The sequence below is a fragment of the Aspergillus luchuensis genome, chromosome 6, assembly GCF_016861625.1.
Source record: "Aspergillus luchuensis IFO 4308 DNA, chromosome 6, nearly complete sequence".
Lineage (NCBI taxonomy): Eukaryota > Fungi > Ascomycota > Eurotiomycetes > Eurotiales > Aspergillaceae > Aspergillus > Aspergillus luchuensis.
Window position 1 is genome coordinate 1,806,546 of NC_054854.1, and position 19,477 is coordinate 1,826,022.

A 19,477-nucleotide genomic window follows, 5' to 3' on the forward strand; every position below is an offset into this window, starting at 1 on the left:
TCAGGGCGAGAGAGCAATGGCCGCCGAGGGTGAACCGGGGAAGAGTAACAGTGCCCAGTCGATGTTTGTTGTGGTGATAAGTGTTTGTTTGCTGTCTAGAATTTTATGATGCAATAAAGAATGTCTCGACACAAAAACGACGGGAAGAGAGCGGATAACGCTGTCCAACGGGCACACGAAGCCAAAGAGAGTGAGTGGATCCGACCGAGAAAAAAAATGCCAGTAGGTTAAGATTAGCGAGTCATGTCGACCGGCGGGACAGGTTCGCAACCAAAGAACGGATTACTACGGAGTCGTAGTAGTAGTAGTAGTAGCAAAGAAGAAAAAGAGCGTCTAACCCGAGACCAGAAAAGCACCGCAAACCAGTTCCAAAAGAGCGACGAAAAGACACAAACGAGTGGAAGCAAAGGGATCCTCCACCTGAAACGACGAGCCCGGGCGTAGTAATATGTAAAGGAACTCTCCCCGGACATCGGCCCTCTCCCACTTTAGACCAGCCAGTTGTGCAGCGGCGGTGTGAACGGCCAGTCAATGGTTCCCAATGGACAATGGACGATCCAGGGGCGCTGCAGGCTGCATGCTTTAGAGCACCACTTTGAAACCGCACGATTGGCGGATAAGGAATGGTCCTGCAGCTCGTCGCTTGTCCACCTGCATTGGGGAAAGACGCCCGCCTCCCAATTCGCCTGGTTAAGTTAAACGGGGATCGCGGGATGGCCGCCAGGAGGGTCTGGAACTAGTCTTGTAAGCTCTGCTAAACTGTCTTGGGAACTCCAGAACGCTTTCCTCGTCATCCTCCTCCAAGACATCGTAGAGTCATAGGGCCCCCCGATCGCCAATCAGCTCTAATAATATAATATGTCTCTTCATAATTGAATGATGTCCACGGAATACGAAAATTGTGCTGATTCAATGCCCTTCCCCTTCCCCATGGTATCATTATCCGTCGTGCTTTGTCTCCGGTGGCAGTGGTGGTGTTGCTCTAATAATATCCTCGGGCAGAGAAATTAGGACCAACTCAAGACTAAAAAGATTTCAGTGATTGTTCCGGAGAGCAAGCAGGCAGGCTCTTTTCAATCCTCAGCCCACAAGGAGACACAAACATCATCCTCCCCTAACCTACACACATGCAGGAACAAGGAAGATGAGCACGTAGTAGGCTGGTTGGGACGCAATTCCCCACGGCTGAAATGCAAGGTCTCGCCGTCGTACATACTAGGTGCAGCGCATGTGCCGCAGGCACGATTACTTTCCCACCCACCTGTATGTACCTACAAGAATTCAGGTACCAGTTAGTCTAGTACTCGTCACATTTGGGGTATCCTTTCCATCGGTCCCACGAGGCACCCATTCCGATTGTGACCAGTCCAACCAGTGGAGTGCGAGGCCTCGAGGAGAAGACGACAGAAACCGGCGATCGAGATCCACTGAGATGATGTGGCTGAGGGGTCATTGTAGGCCGGCCATTCCAGAAGGTCTTATTGGCAGTGGAGAGGGGAATTTTGGTCCTTTTGTCACGGTCAAAGCCCAATGATAGGGGCCAATTGGGAGAAAACCTGAAAGGCAGAGAGAGCTAAGGATCAACCCAGTTCCTAAGCTTGCCAACTCATCCCAAGTGGAGTCTCTGTCAAGCCGGTTTGGATTAGCGAGATGAGCTACCATACTTGCTTAATATTAAATCACTTCGCCCAAGGGGTGACGGTGGGTGGTGGGGGGAACAAGAATTGCCCGTTTTATGGCCTCAAGACATGGCTGACACGGGTGGAATATTCCAAAGTACTAATAGAAACCCTGAACCCATGGTTCGTGAAGGGGGAGAAATGGGGATTTCATCTCCGCTCCGCCCACCGGATCCAAAGATCGAAGCGGGAACGGCCAGCAGAAGCTCTGGGACCTGGGTTCAAATCAATTAATCCATCCTCGAACCGGGCGGGAGCTTCGGTGGAGGGAAAAAAATAATAAAAGGGGAGAAATCCGTCCGATCCCGAGATTCCCACTTGCCGCCCGTGACCCCTTAATTCTTGCCTGGGGATTCAGGCACCGTTGACTCTTCCGCTCCCTATCCACGCCTGCTGCAATCAAATTCAGTGACGACGGAGGTGCAATTCCGACAGGACGGTCAAAAAATAGACTGCTGTGCCGATCGATCTACGTACATATTTCGAGGCGATGCAGGCTCCCCTATATCTATCTTTGCATCGGCACGCTTCGTGGTTTACTCCGGCTCGTGTTTACTTACCCCCACTGTTGGCCGTAGATGTATCGTACAGCAGCTCTGCACAGCACGAGCGTCATCAACGCGTCGGGAATTAATCCCACGGCTTCTATGTTACCACCATGTCTGGAATAAGTTACCGGCTTGCTGTGGCTTGCTGTTCATCTACATGAATACGCACACGAGAGCGATGATGCAAAGGTTCTAGAGCGCTATCCGTCCTTCAGCCGCAATATGGAACCCTAAGGATAGAAACATTTCCCCTACAATGGCTCTCCTTTTTCCATTTACCCCTAAACGGACGGACTAGTTAGAGGAGCTGCCATCCGAACAAGCGATGATTCACACTGGAAAAAGGAGGCCAGTTTCCTCATAGAGGTCCTTCCGTGCCGAGGGTGGCTGATCCAGAAACCGAGCCTTCAAAAACTGAGTCAGAAAATAGAATCTGCTCGTGATTCTCTTGATCAATCTGGAAAGTCACACGGAGTAACTACTCCGTGAGTGGAGCCCCGTAGGTACTTACTCAGTTGGAATGTCTAGGCCGCCTTGTTAAATTCTTCAGGGCGTGATTCCGTGGAACAGGTGTTCATGAATACGTGGGCCATGAGATTCACGATCCCGCGTCTAAAGAAAGGGTCTGGTCCAGTAAAAGCAGATGGGATCGAGACGGGAAGCTCTATCTAGATCCAATCTTGGCGATGCGGACGGGAATTCCAGTACATGCGGTGGGTGGATGGCGAGTCGGAGCTCGAGAATCAACGAGACTACGGCAAGTCTCCGAGCCCGACGGATGGGTGCGAGATTCTAGATACTAGTACTAAAGTCTCTAGGCACAACGGGTACCTGCCGACCCTGCAATCCCTTGAACTTAAGACGATAGAGACCTCATCGTTATTGGTCGCATTTCTTCTTCTCTCGTCATGAACTTCCGCAAGGTGATCTGATATCATAGCTAGAACTGGTGTTGTTAGAGTACATAGCCAGCAAATTGGCTCTGATGATGGTGCCCTAGTCCAACCAGCTACTTACGAATTCTTTTCCAAGCCGAGCTTCTCAAGTCCGCCAATGTGTACACTTTTGTTACTTTGTAGGTGATTATTTTCCGACTCGATGATTCTAGTTTTGTCAATAGATGTGATCTCAAATGTCATAGGCACTCTGCGGCCATGGCCGTACAAGAAGATCATCACGACTTCATAGGGAAGCACAAGAAATTCACCCAGAAGCATCTCTTTGAAAGTGTCCCCGATCGGACTGCGGTTTGATTATTGCTTTCTCCCTGGAGTTGGTCATGTGTGCAATACTGGGATGCTTAGTACTCATACCTAGAATGCATGTTCATGATATTGGTAGTAGTTGAGTAATATCATTGGTGAGTCCCAATGATTCAGTCTCTTCAGTGTCACTACAGACTAAGTAGCTGTGGATATATATTCCCGCAGGAAACTTACCTCTAACTACAGTACCAGTAGTAGATTCGCCTCTAGTAGTAGCCGTGCGATGATCGAACAATTCTACAGATTATTACTACTAACTAGTACTAATCTTACGTGACGCTCATGGAAAAACGACAACAGGGTTGTATAATCTATACTGTAACTTCCTGACAGTCTCATGTGTCTACCAATGTTGCTTGTTTGCTGACACTATTCCCTATCGGGCGATGCCGATCCGCCGATATGACTTCAGCCATCCGATCAAGAAATCTTGACGGAAATTCCACCACTGCCAGCTCTCCAGCCCACCAATCCGCGCCAGTCAATGGCGCAATACTCCTCTCCCACGGCATAATGATTATACGACCAACATGCAATCCCTACTACGATTTCGATTGAGCCCGACACGGTCGGCGCTCTCACCCCCAGCCCGATGGAACTGCGCATCTCGTCCGATTTCACGACCGACCGGTATTCCTTCTCGTTATGCGACAACCTCCGCAGCTGCGACATCAATTTCCAAGAAACTCGACCTCTTAGCCCTGGATAGAAAGTGGCAGGAAAAATGGCACACAGATTCATTGAAGCCGCCCTCCAAGGCATCGGCCGACGGAGACGCAAAACCCAAATCATACATCCTGTCGATGTTCCCCTACCCGTCGGGGACGTTGCATATGGGGCATCTGCGCGTATACACTATTTCCGATGTGCTGGCTAGGTTTTACCGGATGCGCGGACATGAGGTCCTCCATCCAATGGGTTGGGATGCGTTTGGCCTGCCGGCGGAGAATGCGGCGATCGAACGGGGGATAGACCCTGCGGAATGGACGGAGTCGAATATAACGAAGATGAAAGAGCAATTACGAAGTATTTCAACCTCTTTCGATTGGGACCGGGTATGTGTATTGGATGTGCGGCCTACATGACTACCAGCTTTGCTGACATGTTGGTTGTCTAAAACGCAGGAACTAGCAACGTGCGCACCCGAGTTCTACGAACATACCCAGCGGATATTTCTTATGCTATACGAGAAGGGCCTTGCATACCAAGCTGAGGCGTTGGTCAATTACGATCCGGTTGATAAGACGGTGCTGGCTAATGAGCAGGTGGGTGTTATGGCTTGGATTACACACGGGTTTCAAATGGCTCACTCTTGGTGCAGGTCGATGCCAATGGCTTCTCTTGGCGCTCGGGAGCAAAGGTCGAGAAGCTGAAGCTGAAGCAATGGTTCTTCCGTATCACGGATTTCAAGGAAATGCTTTTAGAGGATCTTGACTCTTTGGCGGGCGGCTGGCCGGAGCGTGTCCTTTCCATGCAGCGGAACTGGCTTGGAAAATCGCAGGGTGCCAAGATCAAGTTCCCTGTGGCTGTCAATGGCAATAATGGCACAGACATCGATATCGATGTTTTCACCACGCGACCAGATACTCTTTACGGAGTTGAGTACCTCGCCCTTTCTCTGGATCATCCTATTGTCCTGGAGGCAGCGGAGAAGGATCCGGAACTGCGCAAATTCCTGGATACTGCCGCGTCGCTTCCGCCTGACTCCAAGGCTGGCTACAAACTTTCCAGCGTCACTGCTTCTCACCCTCTGCATGTTATTGACAAGGAGAGCCCCCATGTCGCCCGTCAGCTGCCTGTATTCGCAGCACCATACGTCCTTAGTGACTACGGCGAGGGCGCAGTGATGGGTGTCCCAGGCCACGACGCCAGAGACCTTGCCTTCTTCAGAGATAATGTGAACCCCGATTCCATACCCGTTGTCGTTGGACCCAAAGGGGAAGCCGGGGCAGACAGTGGTGATGCGAGCATTGTTTCCTCTGCGGATGCAAAGGCCTTTACGCAAGAGGGGTATCTTAACTCCTTGTGCTGGAAGTACGAGGGTCTCCACTCTAGCGAGGCCAAAAAGCAGATTGTCACCGATCTGAAACAGGTCGGACGTGGTGACTTTGTCGAACAATGGAGGCTTAGAGACTGGTTGATCAGCCGACAGCGCTACTGGGGGGCTCCCATCCCTATCATCCACTGCGGCGATTGCGGCCCTGTACCTGTGCCAGATGACCAGCTCCCTGTCAAGTTGCCCAAGATTGAAGGGGACTGGCTGAAGGGCAAGAGAGGCAACCCTCTCGAGTCATCCCATGAGTGGGTGAACACGAAATGTCCGAGCTGTGGCGGGCCTGCTAAGCGGGATACCGACACCATGGACACCTTCGTCGACTCTTCATGGTACTTCCTCCGGTTCTTGGACCCGAAGAACAAGGTACAGCCGTTTTCGCCGTCAGCGGCACGCCCGGTCGATGTCTACATTGGCGGTGTTGAGCATGCGATCTTGCACCTGCTATACGCCCGATTCATCTACAAATTCCTTTCCCAATCCGAATTGTTCCCGGAAATCGCCCGAGCTGGAAATGTCGCGGCGCCGTTTGAACCATTCAAGACTCTCCTCTCCCAAGGTATGGTCCACGGCAAGACGTATTCGGAGCCGTCTACGGGGAGATTCCTGCTCCCCTCCGAAGTGGATCTTTCCAGCCCCGACAAGCCACTGATCAAAGGCACCCAGATTACGCCCAATGTGTCCTTTGAGAAGATGTCCAAGAGCAAGCACAACGGAGTCGATCCGACCGGCTGTGCATTGAGATACGGCGCCGATACCACTCGCGCCCATGTCCTTTTCTCGGCTCCGGTCAGTGAGGTACTCGAATGGGACGAAACGAAGATCGTGGGCATTGAGCGCTGGTTTGGTCGACTCTGGAAGTTGGTGAACGATGCGCAGCAGAGCCTGGCTTCGTCCTCGTTTACATTGCAGCCAGCCGACTTGGAGGCCTCCTCCGGCCACGCGACCGGCTTGCCCAGCTCTCTACAGGATCTGAGCGACAGCGATGCGGATGCTGTGCTTGCCACCCACCGCACCATTTCCTCCGTCACCAGCTGTATTGAGAAAAATCCATACGGGCTGAACACTGTCATCTCCGACCTGACCAAGTTGACCAACTCGTTGTCGTCGTCGACGCCCACTTCGCCGCAGGTCCTCTACCTATCTATTTCTTCCCTGCTCCGGCTGCTTTCGCCGATCGCGCCCGCGCTGGCGTCCGAGTGTTGGGAGATCCTCAATGGTCCCGTGACTGCGGGGAAGCCATCCACCACCACCAATGTCCCCGCCATCCTTGACTGTCCATGGCCAACTCCTCTGCTGAAGCCCGAGGAGGCCGACATTCTGTCTGCCCGCGGTGGCCAAGTGGTCGCCGTCCAGATCAATGGCAAGTTGCGATTTACAATCACGATCCCTCGGCGTCTTTCCCCCACGACCGCGCCCGAAGCTAGCGGTACGGTCACGGAGGAACAAGACTGGATTATCAACCGGATCTTGGAGACGGACGAAGGACAATTCTGGCTGCGAAAGAAGAACGATTGGGAGAAGCGTAGACGGGTGATTGTCGTCAAGGGCGGCAAGTTGGTCAATGTGGTGTTTTAGCGCTCAGGGCCGCCCTACAGTGTCTGGAATCTCGGGCTGTTGTAAAGAAAATTAATCCTCCCCTGGTGGAGCGCGCATGTAACTATAGACCCATGCATGTATATTAGACGAAAGGCAACAAGGCCAAAACAAATAAAGTAACCATCTCCTCTGAGACACTGACGAGCGCGACAATATTTGACAGGCCTAACCCGCGAAGCCATTCAACCAGTCAGTGTGTATATGCGCATAGTTGGTACCTTGGCCAACAAAAAAAACTTTTTGGAAATTGGGAGGCCGTTCGCCCGCCCGACGATAGGCGCGCATTTCCTATTTTTTGATCAGTCGAGCTCCGTGAGGCCGGAAGCCGTGGCTAAACTACCCAACAACTGGTAGTATTTTCCTACCCCTCAAAAGTTGGGGCCAACGAGGGTTCCATCGCGTGATGTGGCCGGAAAGGCGATGCACCGTTCCAAAGTGAGGAGGTGGTGGAGCCGGGCTTCCCCTCATAGGCGCGCCTCCCCCAAGGTAGTGGTGGTGGTGATGTATTCCTGACACTTGACAACACTTGACAGGTGGATCTGGCTCTGCCTTGTCTTCCTTCCATCTTGTTGTGATGGCATTGTTCACGGTCGCACAGGGGCACCCATGGTCCGGCTGAAACACGGGAATCGCTCGGTGCTTGGATTCCAAGTTGTTCCAAGATGGAAGCAACTTTTTGGGGGTTGTGGACGGACGGGCGGGTTTATCTGCGGAGAGACGAGCTTTTGAGAGGAAGTCGCATGAACCGATTCTTGGTCTCCTCATGTCATTTTTTTTCCTCTCAATTTGGACAGGTAAGAGAGACCTGGCTAGACCGAAATAGATACATCACGCTATCAACGGCACCTGGGATTCCGAGACTCGGGTGGATTGAGTAGTCGTAGCAGCAGCAAGCAGCAATTCGACTTAGTCTCCCAGTCGGTGGGATGGATGGCCATGCCGGTTCCTATTAGTTTGTCTGTTTGGCTGTTCCCAATTGAGGTGAGGGGTTACCCCTCATGCAGCATTGCCACTAGTCTAGATATGGGATAGTGGCGATACGGAGACAACCCCTCGTGAGGGGGAGTAACAGCTATCCCAATCGGGAACAGAAGTCAGCAGAAGCAGTAATTCTGTCCGCAGACATCGGTGGATACACTAAATGGCAAGAGTGGATAGCAAGAGAATTGACTGAATTGAGCTAAAAGATCCTCCCTCAACGATACCCGTAGGAAAGGAAGGCCCATTTGGCCATTGTCACTTGCGGATGACAGACAGGCTGGCAGGTTTTCCGTTTCCCCATGGAAACTCTACGCCCGACATACCTCCGGCCCTGCAGGCACTCTCGGCCCAGGCTCGGGTTCCCCTCACGAGTCTCATTAAGCATGCCATGCCTTTTCTTTTCCCAATGGTTTCTAGATTTCTGAGACCCCGCATGGCCGTGGGCAAACCCCTGCAGTAGGACATATGTTGGGATGGCAATTAATCTGTGACTGAGATTGGAGTTATACAATCAATTATATTGTTGTATTGGTTTTCAGTTGCTTTACCGCTATGATACCACTGCTTGCATTTTCCAATCAAGGCTCATCTACTAAATAGTTTAGTAGTTCAATACATACTAGTATACTCCGTAATGTGTCAACTGCCCGAGGTGTGGATTTCAAGCTTTCGACGGTATCGATCTATACAAACCTAACCTAGAGCCAGCCGACCATCCGCGGCTGTCTATGTGCTACTAGACTAGTTTACAGTAGTACTTGTCCCGCGTGCGGAGACAACAACTGGACCGAAACGTCGTCCGTGCCGATGCGAAACTGCCGCCAACCCGGACGATCGCCCAACTTCAATTGCTGGCTGGTGGGGTTCCAGTTCCTTGCTCCAACTCTCGGGGCTGATTTGAGGGTCCCAAACTATTCCCCCCTCTCCTGCCACTTGCTGGGTCAGACCCAGATGATGGCCTTGTGCTCCTACTGCCTGCTTGGTGCCCTCCTATCCGGATTTGGCGCCATCCTATCGCAGATGTGGATGGAGCACCCTTTCTGAATATGGGCCAAGAGGGGATGGAGGGGGGGCAATTGTGGTGCTCACTTACATAGTACAGTAAAAAAAAAAGAGGACCCAGTGAAGTCTATATATTTGGCGAAATTCCCCGTCCTTGTCAGTCTCATTCCATCCTCATCTCTCTGCATCTGCATCTCATCGCATCACAACTTGTCTCATCATACTTTGCTCATCCCTCTCCAAGGTTTCTTGAAACTCCACCGCCGCTTTCGGTAAGCCACCCCTGCATCATCATCCTCCATCTGGCATCGGCTCTGCCCTGTGGCATGCTTGCCTGCCATCCATAGTTGCTTCTCCACACATGCTTTCCTGTCTCCCCGCTTCCCCTTGTTCGCTGTTGCTACTGTTGTTGCTTGCCGCTCATTCGGCTTCCCCGACTTTGCAATCCGATGCATCTACTACTACTTCCCACGTTCTCCAAATCCGGGATGTATTTAAACCTCAAGCTGACCCTCCTGCCATAGGTATCTTACCAGCATCCCAACAATCCCATCTCTACATCATCTCATCTCATTTTACTTAACTCATCTTCACAATGGTATTTATGCGCTCTTTCTCCCGCCAACTTCGGCGACCTGCCACCTCTCTTCTCTCCAAGGGAGCCTTCGCGCCCGCGGCCAGCAGCCCATTCCGGGCTGCTCCTCTGGCTAACTCGATCGCTGGTGCACGTACGCTAACCGCCTCCGCGAATCTGCAGGGCAAGGTTCTTATGGTCCTCTATGACGTAAGTACCCGGATAGCATCACTTTCTTCTGCCTCGTAAACCACCAGATGCTAACCATCTCCAAATAGGGCGGTGAGCACGCCAAGCAGCAGCCCGGTCTTCTGGGTACCACCGAGAACGAGCTCGGCTTGAGGAAGTGGCTCGAGGAGCAGGGTCACACTCTGGTCACCACCTCCGACAAGGAGGGCGAGAACTCGACCTTCGACAAGGAGCTCGTCGACGCTGAAGTCATCATCACCACTCCGTATGTGACCCACTTCACTACCCACAGTTATCCGCCCCAGGGAACTTGGCAACTACGGGAACTAAATAGCTGACTGGTTGCCCGCAATAGCTTCCACCCCGGTTACCTCACTGCTGAGCGTCTGGCCAAGGCCAAGAACCTCAAGATCGCCGTCACTGCTGGTGTCGGTTCCGACCACGTTGACCTGAACGCTGCCAACAAGACCAATGGCGGTATCACCGTCGCCGAGGTCACCGGCTGCAACGTCGTCTCCGTCGCTGAGCACGTTGTCATGACCATCCTGACCCTGGTCCGCAACTTCGTTCCCGCCCACGAGCAGATCCGCCGCGGCGAGTGGGACGTTGCCGCTGTCGCTAAGAACGAGTTCGACCTCGAGGGTAAGGTCGTCGGTACCGTTGCCGTTGGCCGTATCGGAGAGCGTGTCCTCCGCCGTCTCAAGCCCTTCGACTGCAAGGAGCTCCTCTACTACGACTACCAGCCCCTTTCCCCCGAGGTTGAGAAGGAGATCGGCTGCCGCCGCGTCGACGACCTCGAGGAGATGCTCGCTCAGTGCGATGTTGTCACCATCAACTGCCCCCTGCACGAGAAGACCCGCGGTCTGTTCAACAAGGAGCTCATCTCCAAGATGAAGAAGGGCTCTTGGCTCGTCAACACCGCTCGTGGTGCCATCGTTGTCAAGGAGGATGTCGCCGAGGCCGTCAAGTCTGGCCACCTCCGCGGATACGGTGGTGACGTCTGGTTCCCCCAGCCCGCCCCCGCCGACCACCCTCTGCGCACCGTCCAGGGCCCCTGGGGCGGCGGCAACGCCATGGTTCCTCACATGTCCGGTACCTCCATCGATGCCCAGATCCGTTACGCCAACGGTACCAAGGCCATCCTCGAGAGCTACTTCTCCGGCCGCCACGACTACCGCCCCCAGGACCTCATTGTCCACGGCGGTGACTACGTTACCAAGGCCTACGGCCAGCGCAACAAGGCCTAAATGGAAGACGATGATGATGAGATGCATGGATCGATCTGTATTCGGCCTATTTCCTCCCGTTATGATTAGCTTATGATACCTGAAATCAAAACTTTTTCTTACTGTTCAAACTGTTAGTCTTCGAATTTGTTCTCACTAACGTAGACTCGTAATTCCTCGGACTCTCCCCGCGATCATCCCAGCACCAACACAGCACTCCAGCCAGACCAACAATCAATAACGCCCCTCTCTCCCCAAATCCAAACCAATCCAGTCCACAAACTCAAAAACAATGGACTCGACTCGAACACCAGCTCGTCATTTTAGTCCAACTTTCTTCATCATTACCATATTCAAACCCACAATTTACTCCCCACCAAGCAGAAAGATAAAAGCAGATAGTGGGGCGCCGATCACCCCCCAAAAGCACAAAGCTTGACCACAGCAAACTTCCCCGGCAGGCCAGAACCACGGACCAGCCTCTGATTTAGTGGGAGACTAGTATACACATTACGATTTTTTAGGTCTTATGATTATTGCTTTGCTCTGGTAGTGGTATTTGAGTTTGTATAGTTTCGGATGATATACTTTTGTTGGTTTAGTGATCTGCTCTTTTCTTTCTATTTCCCTTGTGTTATGGATTTGTTTAGGTCGGGTTGGGGTTCGGCTGGGGGACCTAGGTAGTTTAGTAGTAGTTGCTTGTGAAGGGAATTAGGGTATGTACAGTAGTACCTTCTTCTTTGGGTTGTTTGTTTGGGGTTAATTTGATTGATGGGGGTTTGGAGAATTGAGTTACGACGTGGGGTTGGAGACGAAGTAAGGGGTTGTTTGTTGGTAGTCCGGACGGACGGAGTTGATATTTCATGGTGGTGATTATCAGTGCATGCATTGGTCTAGATATGTACGCATGCAGGTAGTTTAATAGTGCCCATTGAGTTTATCTAGACAGATATGCATTGAGCTCTATCTGTACTACCGCAAAGGTTCAGCAAGAATAGATGTCTATTATATCTATTACCCATCCCAAACGCCAATGGTTCCTTACATGGTGGTGTAATATGTACAGAAGGAACAGAAATCAGCGACGTGACTGAGCATGGGCATGTCCCTCGTCATCATCACTATCATCCATGAACCCCGCTTCAAGTTCACGACTCAAGCGACTCTCCGCATCCCCGGCGGTGCTCCGTCGACGCTCGAGCGCTTCTCGCCGTGAAGGGTCCATGTCCATCCCTACCATGATCTCTCCCTCTTCATCGTATATACTGATGTTGTCGTGCTGGTCGAATTGTGATTGTCGCCAGACCGACGGAAGGAATCGTCGCATTAAAGCATCCGCGATACGATCCCGGAGTGTCGTAGTATGTGCGGAGATAGTATGGAGCGGAAGGTACTGGGAGTATCGTTGATGATAGCGACGGAAGAAGGGGATGATCACGAAGGAGAACAAGAGGTAGAGCGTCAGGGAGATCACGGCGGGGATGATGATGGTCTGAGTAGAAAGTGTCAGCTAGAAGGATTTCGGAAGAATTAGGAGAGTTCGAGAGAGGGAATACTTTGGCAAAGTTAGTTGCGGAACCCATTGTGGCGTGTGTGTGTGGTGCTCAGCTCCCTTCGCCTGCAACGATCTTGATCTCGAGAATGCGCGGCCAAGGCAGCAGCGGGAAGGAAGTAGATAGACAGGCGCCAAACACACGGCGCCAAATCAAGCCAATAATCCCCGATTAATAGCGGAAACTTGTCATGTCCTGCGACGGCGCTTAGAGTAGTTCGATGTGACTGGCAGGCTGACCATCCCCCGACGCTGAGTTACCAGTTGGTCTTCTGCAGCAACGGCAGCAATCCGGGGTCTGCCCTGAATCTGACACTGACAGCATCTCCGAGAGTCTCCGGCATGAGACAGCTCCACGTGATCGGAGGTGAAGGGCCAGTTTCCTGAGGCATGAATGGTGTAATTCACGTGATACCTCCGGCCCCTACCGCGTTCTAGAGCCGCCTCAAGTGGTGCTGCCCCCCCTGATGCCCGTGCTTCCACGACCTGACGTGCAAAAAGACTCCAGCCACTAAAGCCCGATCCTGGGATTTGCCAGAGTAGGATAGCCCTACTGGGAGCCGTCATTACAGACCGCTCCTTTGACTCTCATTTCTTCAAGTCACCTTCTTCATCTGTCTGTTGGGAGAAGCGTCCGTCTTTGGTGGCATCCTTTCCCCCCCCCCTCGTGCCAACGCTGCTCCGCAGCGGCTATTAATTAGTGTTAGTCAGGAGTGTCTGGAATAAGTTGTCGCCTTGAGCTGGATGTGATCCTGGCCTTCGCAGAGATTGAGAGCGACCTATTCTTCTCAATCTACAGCCTCCGACGACTGTCTGCCACCTCAACGCTCTTGCCCCAGCGGATTACGCTCATGCTGCGCCCTGCATCTCCCCAGCGACGTCCGTCAAGATGCCAACCACCACGTCCGCGCCTGACAAATCGAGACAGACTTCCGCTGGGAAATCGTTCTTCGGGAGGAAGCTGCACAAGGAGAAACCGGTAGACGATCGCCACGATGCCCATACAGGCTTCGAGACCCTCGCGCCTCCTGGAAGCGCCCCGGGTTCTCGTTCCTCTCGCCATTCCAAGCGATCCTCCGTCCAGTCCATGGATTTTTCCAACGAAATCGATCCTGCAGCGCTGTCAATGACGGCTGGTGTGATTACCTCTATCCCCTATGAAAGTCTCCCCGCCGACACCAAGTCGCCGATTCCCATCGACTATCTCTCTAAAGCCGAAACCTCGCCACGCAAAGAACCATCCCCGAATCATCTTGCCAAGGGAGGCAGTGATTTCCATCAGTATCCCGCTTGGAACCCGGCCACTATCCGGGACAATAATGTTTATTCTCACCCCACCGGCCCTCGTCCGCCGCCACATGCGTCTAATGTAACAATGGCGGGAAGCTCTTCGGGGGACAAAGGTGCTCGGTATCAACAATGGGGACGACCGGGTAGCTCGGCTGCCAACACAGGATTCAGTCACAACTCTTCATCTACAGTAGATTCCTCGTCGCATTCCCGAATATCGTTCGACCAGGCCAGTGTCCACTCGTCACTTTCCTCCAACACCCGGGACACTAGAGGTTCGAGCTATTTTTCGTCGGACGGATCTTCTCGAACACTGACAACCTCGCACTCTGCCGACCGCAATACCTACTCATCTAATGGAACCTCTAGCCGACTCTCTAATGCGCAGGCTGCGTGGCAGTCGGCCCAGCCCGCGCAACCCGCGAAGTTACCAGCCAACCCCGAGCAATACCTGACCCGTCCAAGGGACGATCGGATTGTGGACCAGTTGTTTCTGGAATTGATGCAGAAGCGAGGTTGGCAGAACTTGCCTGAGCAGGCCAAACGGCAGATGCTTGCGTATCCAGCCTCGAAAAAGTGGACGCTGGTTCATCAAGATCGGTTGACGGAAATTCAGGGCGAACAGAAGCGCAGGCAGAATGCCCGGCAGACCCATGGTCACGATGGGCCGTCGGGGATTCTGGAGCGGGCCGATGAAGAGGGAAGCCCGGAGTGGTACGTGAAGAAGGTCATGGATGATTCAATCACGTCGAAACAATTAGCTAGTTTGAGCGTCAGTCTGCGCACACAACCAATCAGTTGGGTGAAAGCCTTTGTCGAAGCACAAGGCCAAATCGCCCTGACCAACGTTCTTGCTAAGATCAACCGGAGGAAAGCTTCAGGTCCTGTTCCTGCACCCCCGACTGGTGACAAGGACTTGGATCGTGAATACGATATTGTCAAGTGCCTGAAGGCTTTGATGAACAACAAATATGGCGCAGATGATGCCCTCGCTCATCAGCAAGTTATTGTTGCTCTCGTCAGCTCGCTGCTGTCTCCCCGATTAAATACAAGGAAGCTGGTCAGTGAAGTCTTGACCTTCCTTTGCCATTGGGCAGAAGGCCAGGGCCATCAAAAAGTCCTCCAGGCTATGGACCATGTGAAGAACCACCATGGAGAGACTGGTCGCTTTGATGCCTGGATGCGTATCGTCGAAGTGACGATCGATGGCCGTGGAAAGATGGGTAGCTTGGTGGGCGCGAGTGAGGAGTACCGCAGCGGTGGTATAGGCATGGAGAACCTTCTCATGGAGTATGCCGTCTCAACCATGCTCCTCATCAACATGTTGGTGGACGCCCCGGAGAACGACCTACAGCTGCGCTGTCATATTCGTGCGCAGTTCACCTCTTGCGGCATCAAGCGTCTCATGACTAAAATGGAAGGTTTCCAATATGAGGTCATTGACAAGCAGATTGAGCGCTTCCGCGAGAATGAGGCCATCGACTACGAGGATCTTCTGCAGCGTGAGAGTAGCAGCGTGAAGGATAGCATCGAGGGCGAGGTCAAAGACATGAACGATCCTCTACAAATTACAGATGCTATTGCTTCAAGGATTACAGGTACTCGAGCTCACGACTACTTCCTCTCTGCTATGCAGCACATGCTTCTTATCCGGGAGAACTCTGGCGAAGATGGTCTCCGGATGTACCAGCTCGTCGATGCCATGCTTAGCTACGTGGCCATGGATCGCAGGCTACCCGATCTGGACCTCCGCCAAGGTCTAACATTCACCGTGCAGAGCCTCTTGGACAAATTACATACAGATTCAGAGGCAAGACAGGCGTACGATGAATCTTTGGAAGCGCGCCAGATTGCGGAGGCTGCCTTGGCAGAGCGGGATGAGATGAAGGCACAGATTGAGCTGGGTGCAGACGGCCTAGTAAAGAAGTTGCAGAAGCAAATTGAAGAGCAGACTGGTATCATTGAACTTCAACGGAGACGTGAGGAGTCAATACGGGCTGAGCTCGCCGATGTTCAACGCTTGCGTGCTCAGGAGTTGCAACGGAACGAACTGGAAACCAGAGAGCTCTACCTGATGCTTCGGGATGCCCAGGACATCGCTGCTTCAAATGCCAAGAAGAACAACCTCGCAGAAGTCGATCCGTCCCATATGAGGGGCATCATGGATCGTGAAAAGCTCCTTGAGCGGTTGGAGATGCAACTCGAGCGCACCAAGACCCAGTTCAAGTTGGAGGGCAAGGTATGGGGTCAACATGTGACCTCAGACCGGCTGCGCGAACTTCGTGAGCAAATGGACGGCGATGTTGAGCCGCAAGATGGGTTCCAGGACCAGGCTCATCACGTTGCGGGCTTGGGATCTGTTCAGCGCAAGCGCAGCCATCTGCCCGGCATGGAGAAGGATACTGTCGAGGGTCAGCAGCAGGAGGGCCAGGTGGATGAGAACGGAGAGATCATCTATGAAAGGGCGCGTCTGGTCGACCTCCATCGGCCACGACTTAACCCTAAGCAGGCGAACGGCCTCCTGGGAGAAATTGCCTCGAGGGTACCTAAGATCGACGCAGACGATAACGAAGCTACGCCTGTTGTTCCCGAAGCCACGGCGCCTGTCACCGACGAACCCAAGGTTGAGAGTGAAATTGAGAAGCCCGAGGCCAAGGGGGCGCCCGCTCCACCCCCGCCGCCGCCGCCACCACCACCACCTCCTCCGGGAGCTGTTGGAATTCCTCCTCCGCCCCCTCCCCCTCCTCCGCCACCGCCTGGTGGTGCCGTTGGAATTCCCCCTCCCCCTCCTCCCCCCCCTCCGCCGCCGCCGGGAGGAAAGGTTGGAATCCCCCCTCCACCTCCTCCGCCCCCTCCTCCAGGCGGTGCAGGATTCCCGCCGCCGCCTCCCCCTCCACCAGGTGCTTCATTTGGTGCCCCTCCTCCCCCACCTCCTCCTGGCGCAGGCTTTGGAGGATGGCGAGCCAACTACATGGCCTCCCAAGCCCTTCCTCAACACAAGACAGCTCTTATGCCTTCTATCCGGCCAAAGAAGAAGCTCAAGGCTCTTCACTGGGAGAAGGTTGATGCTCCACAGGTAACGGTGTGGGCAGCTCACGCTCCCACTGCGCAGGAGAAAGAAGAGAAATATGTAGAGTTGGCTAAGAAGGGTGTCTTGGATGAGGTTGAAAGACTCTTCATGGCGAAGGAGACCAAGATCTTCGGAGGCAATGCAGCAGCGAAGCAGCGCAAGGACAAAAAACAGCTTATCTCCAACGAGCTGTCCAAGAACTTCCAGATCGCAATGGCCAAGTTTTCGCAGTTCCCTGCCGACGATGTGGTACGCATGATCATTCATTGCGATACAGACATTCTGGACAACCAGGTCGTCATGGAGTTCCTGCAGCGGGACGAGATGTGCACAATCCCGGAGAATATTTCCAAGTCTATGGCGCCCTACAGCAGGGACTGGACCGGCCCCGATGCTGCTAGTGCGGAGCGAGAGCAAGACCCCAACGAGCTCACAAGGGAAGATCAGATTTACCTATACACCGCGTACGAGCTCAACCACTACTGGAAGGCGAGAATGCGCGCTCTCGCGTTAACTCGGTCCTTCGAAGTTGATTATGAACATATCTCCGCCAAGCTGCAACAAGTGGTGAAGGTCAGCGAATCTCTGAGAGACTCTGTTTCTCTGATGAATGTCCTGGGTCTAATCCTGGACATTGGTAACTTCATGAACGATGCCAACAAGCAGGCTCAAGGATTCAAGCTGAGCTCTCTTGCCCGGCTGGGCATGGTCAAGGATGACAAGAACGAAACCACTTTTGCTGATTTAGTGGAGCGCATTGTCCGTAACCAGTATCCCGAATGGGAGGGCTTCGTGGACGAGATCAATGGTGTCGTCGCTATCCAGAAGCTCAACGTCGACCAGCTGCGGACGGATGCGAAGAAGTACATTGACAACATCAAGAATGTACAGGCCAGCTTAGACGCCGGAAACCTCAGTGACCCGAAGAAGTTCCACCCCCAGGATCGCGTTAGCCAGATCGTTCAGCGGAGTATGAAGGATGCTAGACGGAAGGCCGAGCAGATGCAGCTCTACTTGGATGAGATGATCAAATCCTATGATGACATCATGGTCTTCTATGGAGAAGACAATTCCGATGAGGGTGCCCGCCGAGACTTCTTCGCGAAGCTGGCTTCCTTCTTGCTAGAGTGGAAGGTGAGTTTGATTGTCCAGTATCATCTAAGAATGTTTGCTAACCAATGGTCGTGCAGAAATCCAAGGAGAAGAACATTTCGCTGGAAGAAAGCCGGAGACGCACCGAGGCGTCCTTGGCTCGCAAGCGGAATATCAATGCCGGGCTTGCCAATGGCGCCGCCTCTGCAAGTGACGCTCCACCGTCGCCAGCTACAAGCGGGGCCATGGATTCGCTCCTGGAGAAGCTCCGCGCCGCAGCGCCGCAAGCCAGAGACCAGCGTGACCGCCGCCGTCGTGCTAGGCTGAAGGAGCGACACCAAGTTCGTGTCGCTTCCGGCCAAAAGATGCCGGATGTTGCTGGAGCTGAGGCACCAGAAGGAGGGAACGAAGCCGAAAACGATGGTAGCAACAGCAAGGCGGGCAACGACAATGATAGCGAAGCAAATGCCGCCGCGTCAGGGCTGCTGAGTCCTCCCCTCCTTGAAGCAGAAACCTCTGAGAGCAAGAAGGACCCGCAACATGTATCGGAAAGCGAAGACGTGGCGGATCGTGCCGCGAGCATGCTGCAGGGCCTTCGTGATAACATGGACGGCGACCGAATGAGAAGACGCCGAGAAACAGCGGAAGAAGAGCGTCGGAAACGCAGGTTACGGAGACGAAACGGAGGCAGCACCAGCAATAACAGCGCCGAGGGCTCTGCGGCCACCTCCGTGCCCGAACCCATTTCGCCTCCCAGGACAGATTTGGAGCCGGATGATGCTACAAGTCCTCGATCTGGAGACGATCCCCTTCCACAACCGCCCCTGACACCGGCAATCGTGGTATCACCAACAGCAGACCAACAGCTTCGGTCGCCTGGTGACGATGAACTGATGGAAGGCTCACCGTCGAGCAGATCCATTGAGTAGTTGGGCAACCATTGCCTTTCTACTACCATCCTTCTTTTATTGATTTCATTTCATTTGCCCATTTTTTCTTTCATCTTGCATCCTTTCCTCCTTGTCCGCAAGGAGTGTCTTTCCTCCCCTCTTTCCTAATCTAATGTTTGATAGACTAACTCATGTCGTCTCGGAAAGATCTCATTATGCTGTTTGAGTGTATACTATGCCAGGATGAACTTACCCCCTTTTTCTCTGGCTTGCCTGGCTTTCTGAATTTCTTTCTTTCTCCGGGCATTCCTCCGCATTTTCTTCGAAGGTACATTGTTCCCCCCCCTTTTTTTTTCCAGCGATTCCCAATCACCCTTCATACTCCTACTTTATCCATTGCTTCTCACTGTTGCTCCGGTCATTTCTTTGTGTACATACTTCCTTTCGCTCTGCTCTTTTCTTCATTC

At 53.1% G+C, this 19,477-nt stretch overlaps 4 protein-coding genes across 4 annotated transcripts; 3 read left to right on the forward strand and 1 right to left on the reverse strand.

The window, feature by feature from the left end:
• Positions 1-4,022: 4,022 nt before the first annotated feature.
• Positions 4,023-7,123, forward strand: NAM2 (leucine--tRNA ligase NAM2; the record flags this gene model as incomplete). Its single annotated transcript, XM_041692791.1, has 3 exons — positions 4,023-4,547; positions 4,617-4,757; positions 4,814-7,123. The coding sequence occupies 3 exons, from the start codon at positions 4,023-4,025 to the stop codon at positions 7,121-7,123; spliced, it is 2,976 nt and encodes a 991-aa protein (XP_041546140.1).
• Positions 7,124-9,722: 2,599 nt separating this feature from the next.
• On the forward strand, positions 9,723-11,137 carry fdh (formate dehydrogenase (NAD+) FDH1; the record flags this gene model as incomplete). The annotated part of the gene is made up of 3 exons (XM_041692792.1): positions 9,723-9,911; positions 9,980-10,155; positions 10,246-11,137. The coding sequence occupies 3 exons, from the start codon at positions 9,723-9,725 to the stop codon at positions 11,135-11,137; spliced, it is 1,257 nt and encodes a 418-aa protein (XP_041546141.1).
• A 1,057-nt stretch (positions 11,138-12,194) lies between these two features.
• On the reverse strand, positions 12,195-12,699 carry AKAW2_60644A (uncharacterized protein; the record flags this gene model as incomplete). Its single annotated transcript, XM_041692793.1, has 2 exons — positions 12,195-12,608; positions 12,673-12,699. 2 exons carry the CDS (start codon positions 12,697-12,699, stop codon positions 12,195-12,197), a joined length of 441 nt encoding a protein of 146 aa, XP_041546142.1.
• An 858-nt stretch (positions 12,700-13,557) lies between these two features.
• On the forward strand, positions 13,558-19,049 carry AKAW2_60645S (formin sepA; the record flags this gene model as incomplete). The annotated part of the gene is made up of 2 exons (XM_041692794.1): positions 13,558-18,162; positions 18,219-19,049. 2 exons carry the CDS (start codon positions 13,558-13,560, stop codon positions 19,047-19,049), a joined length of 5,436 nt encoding a protein of 1,811 aa, XP_041546143.1.
• Between the last annotated feature and the right edge of the window lie 428 nt (positions 19,050-19,477).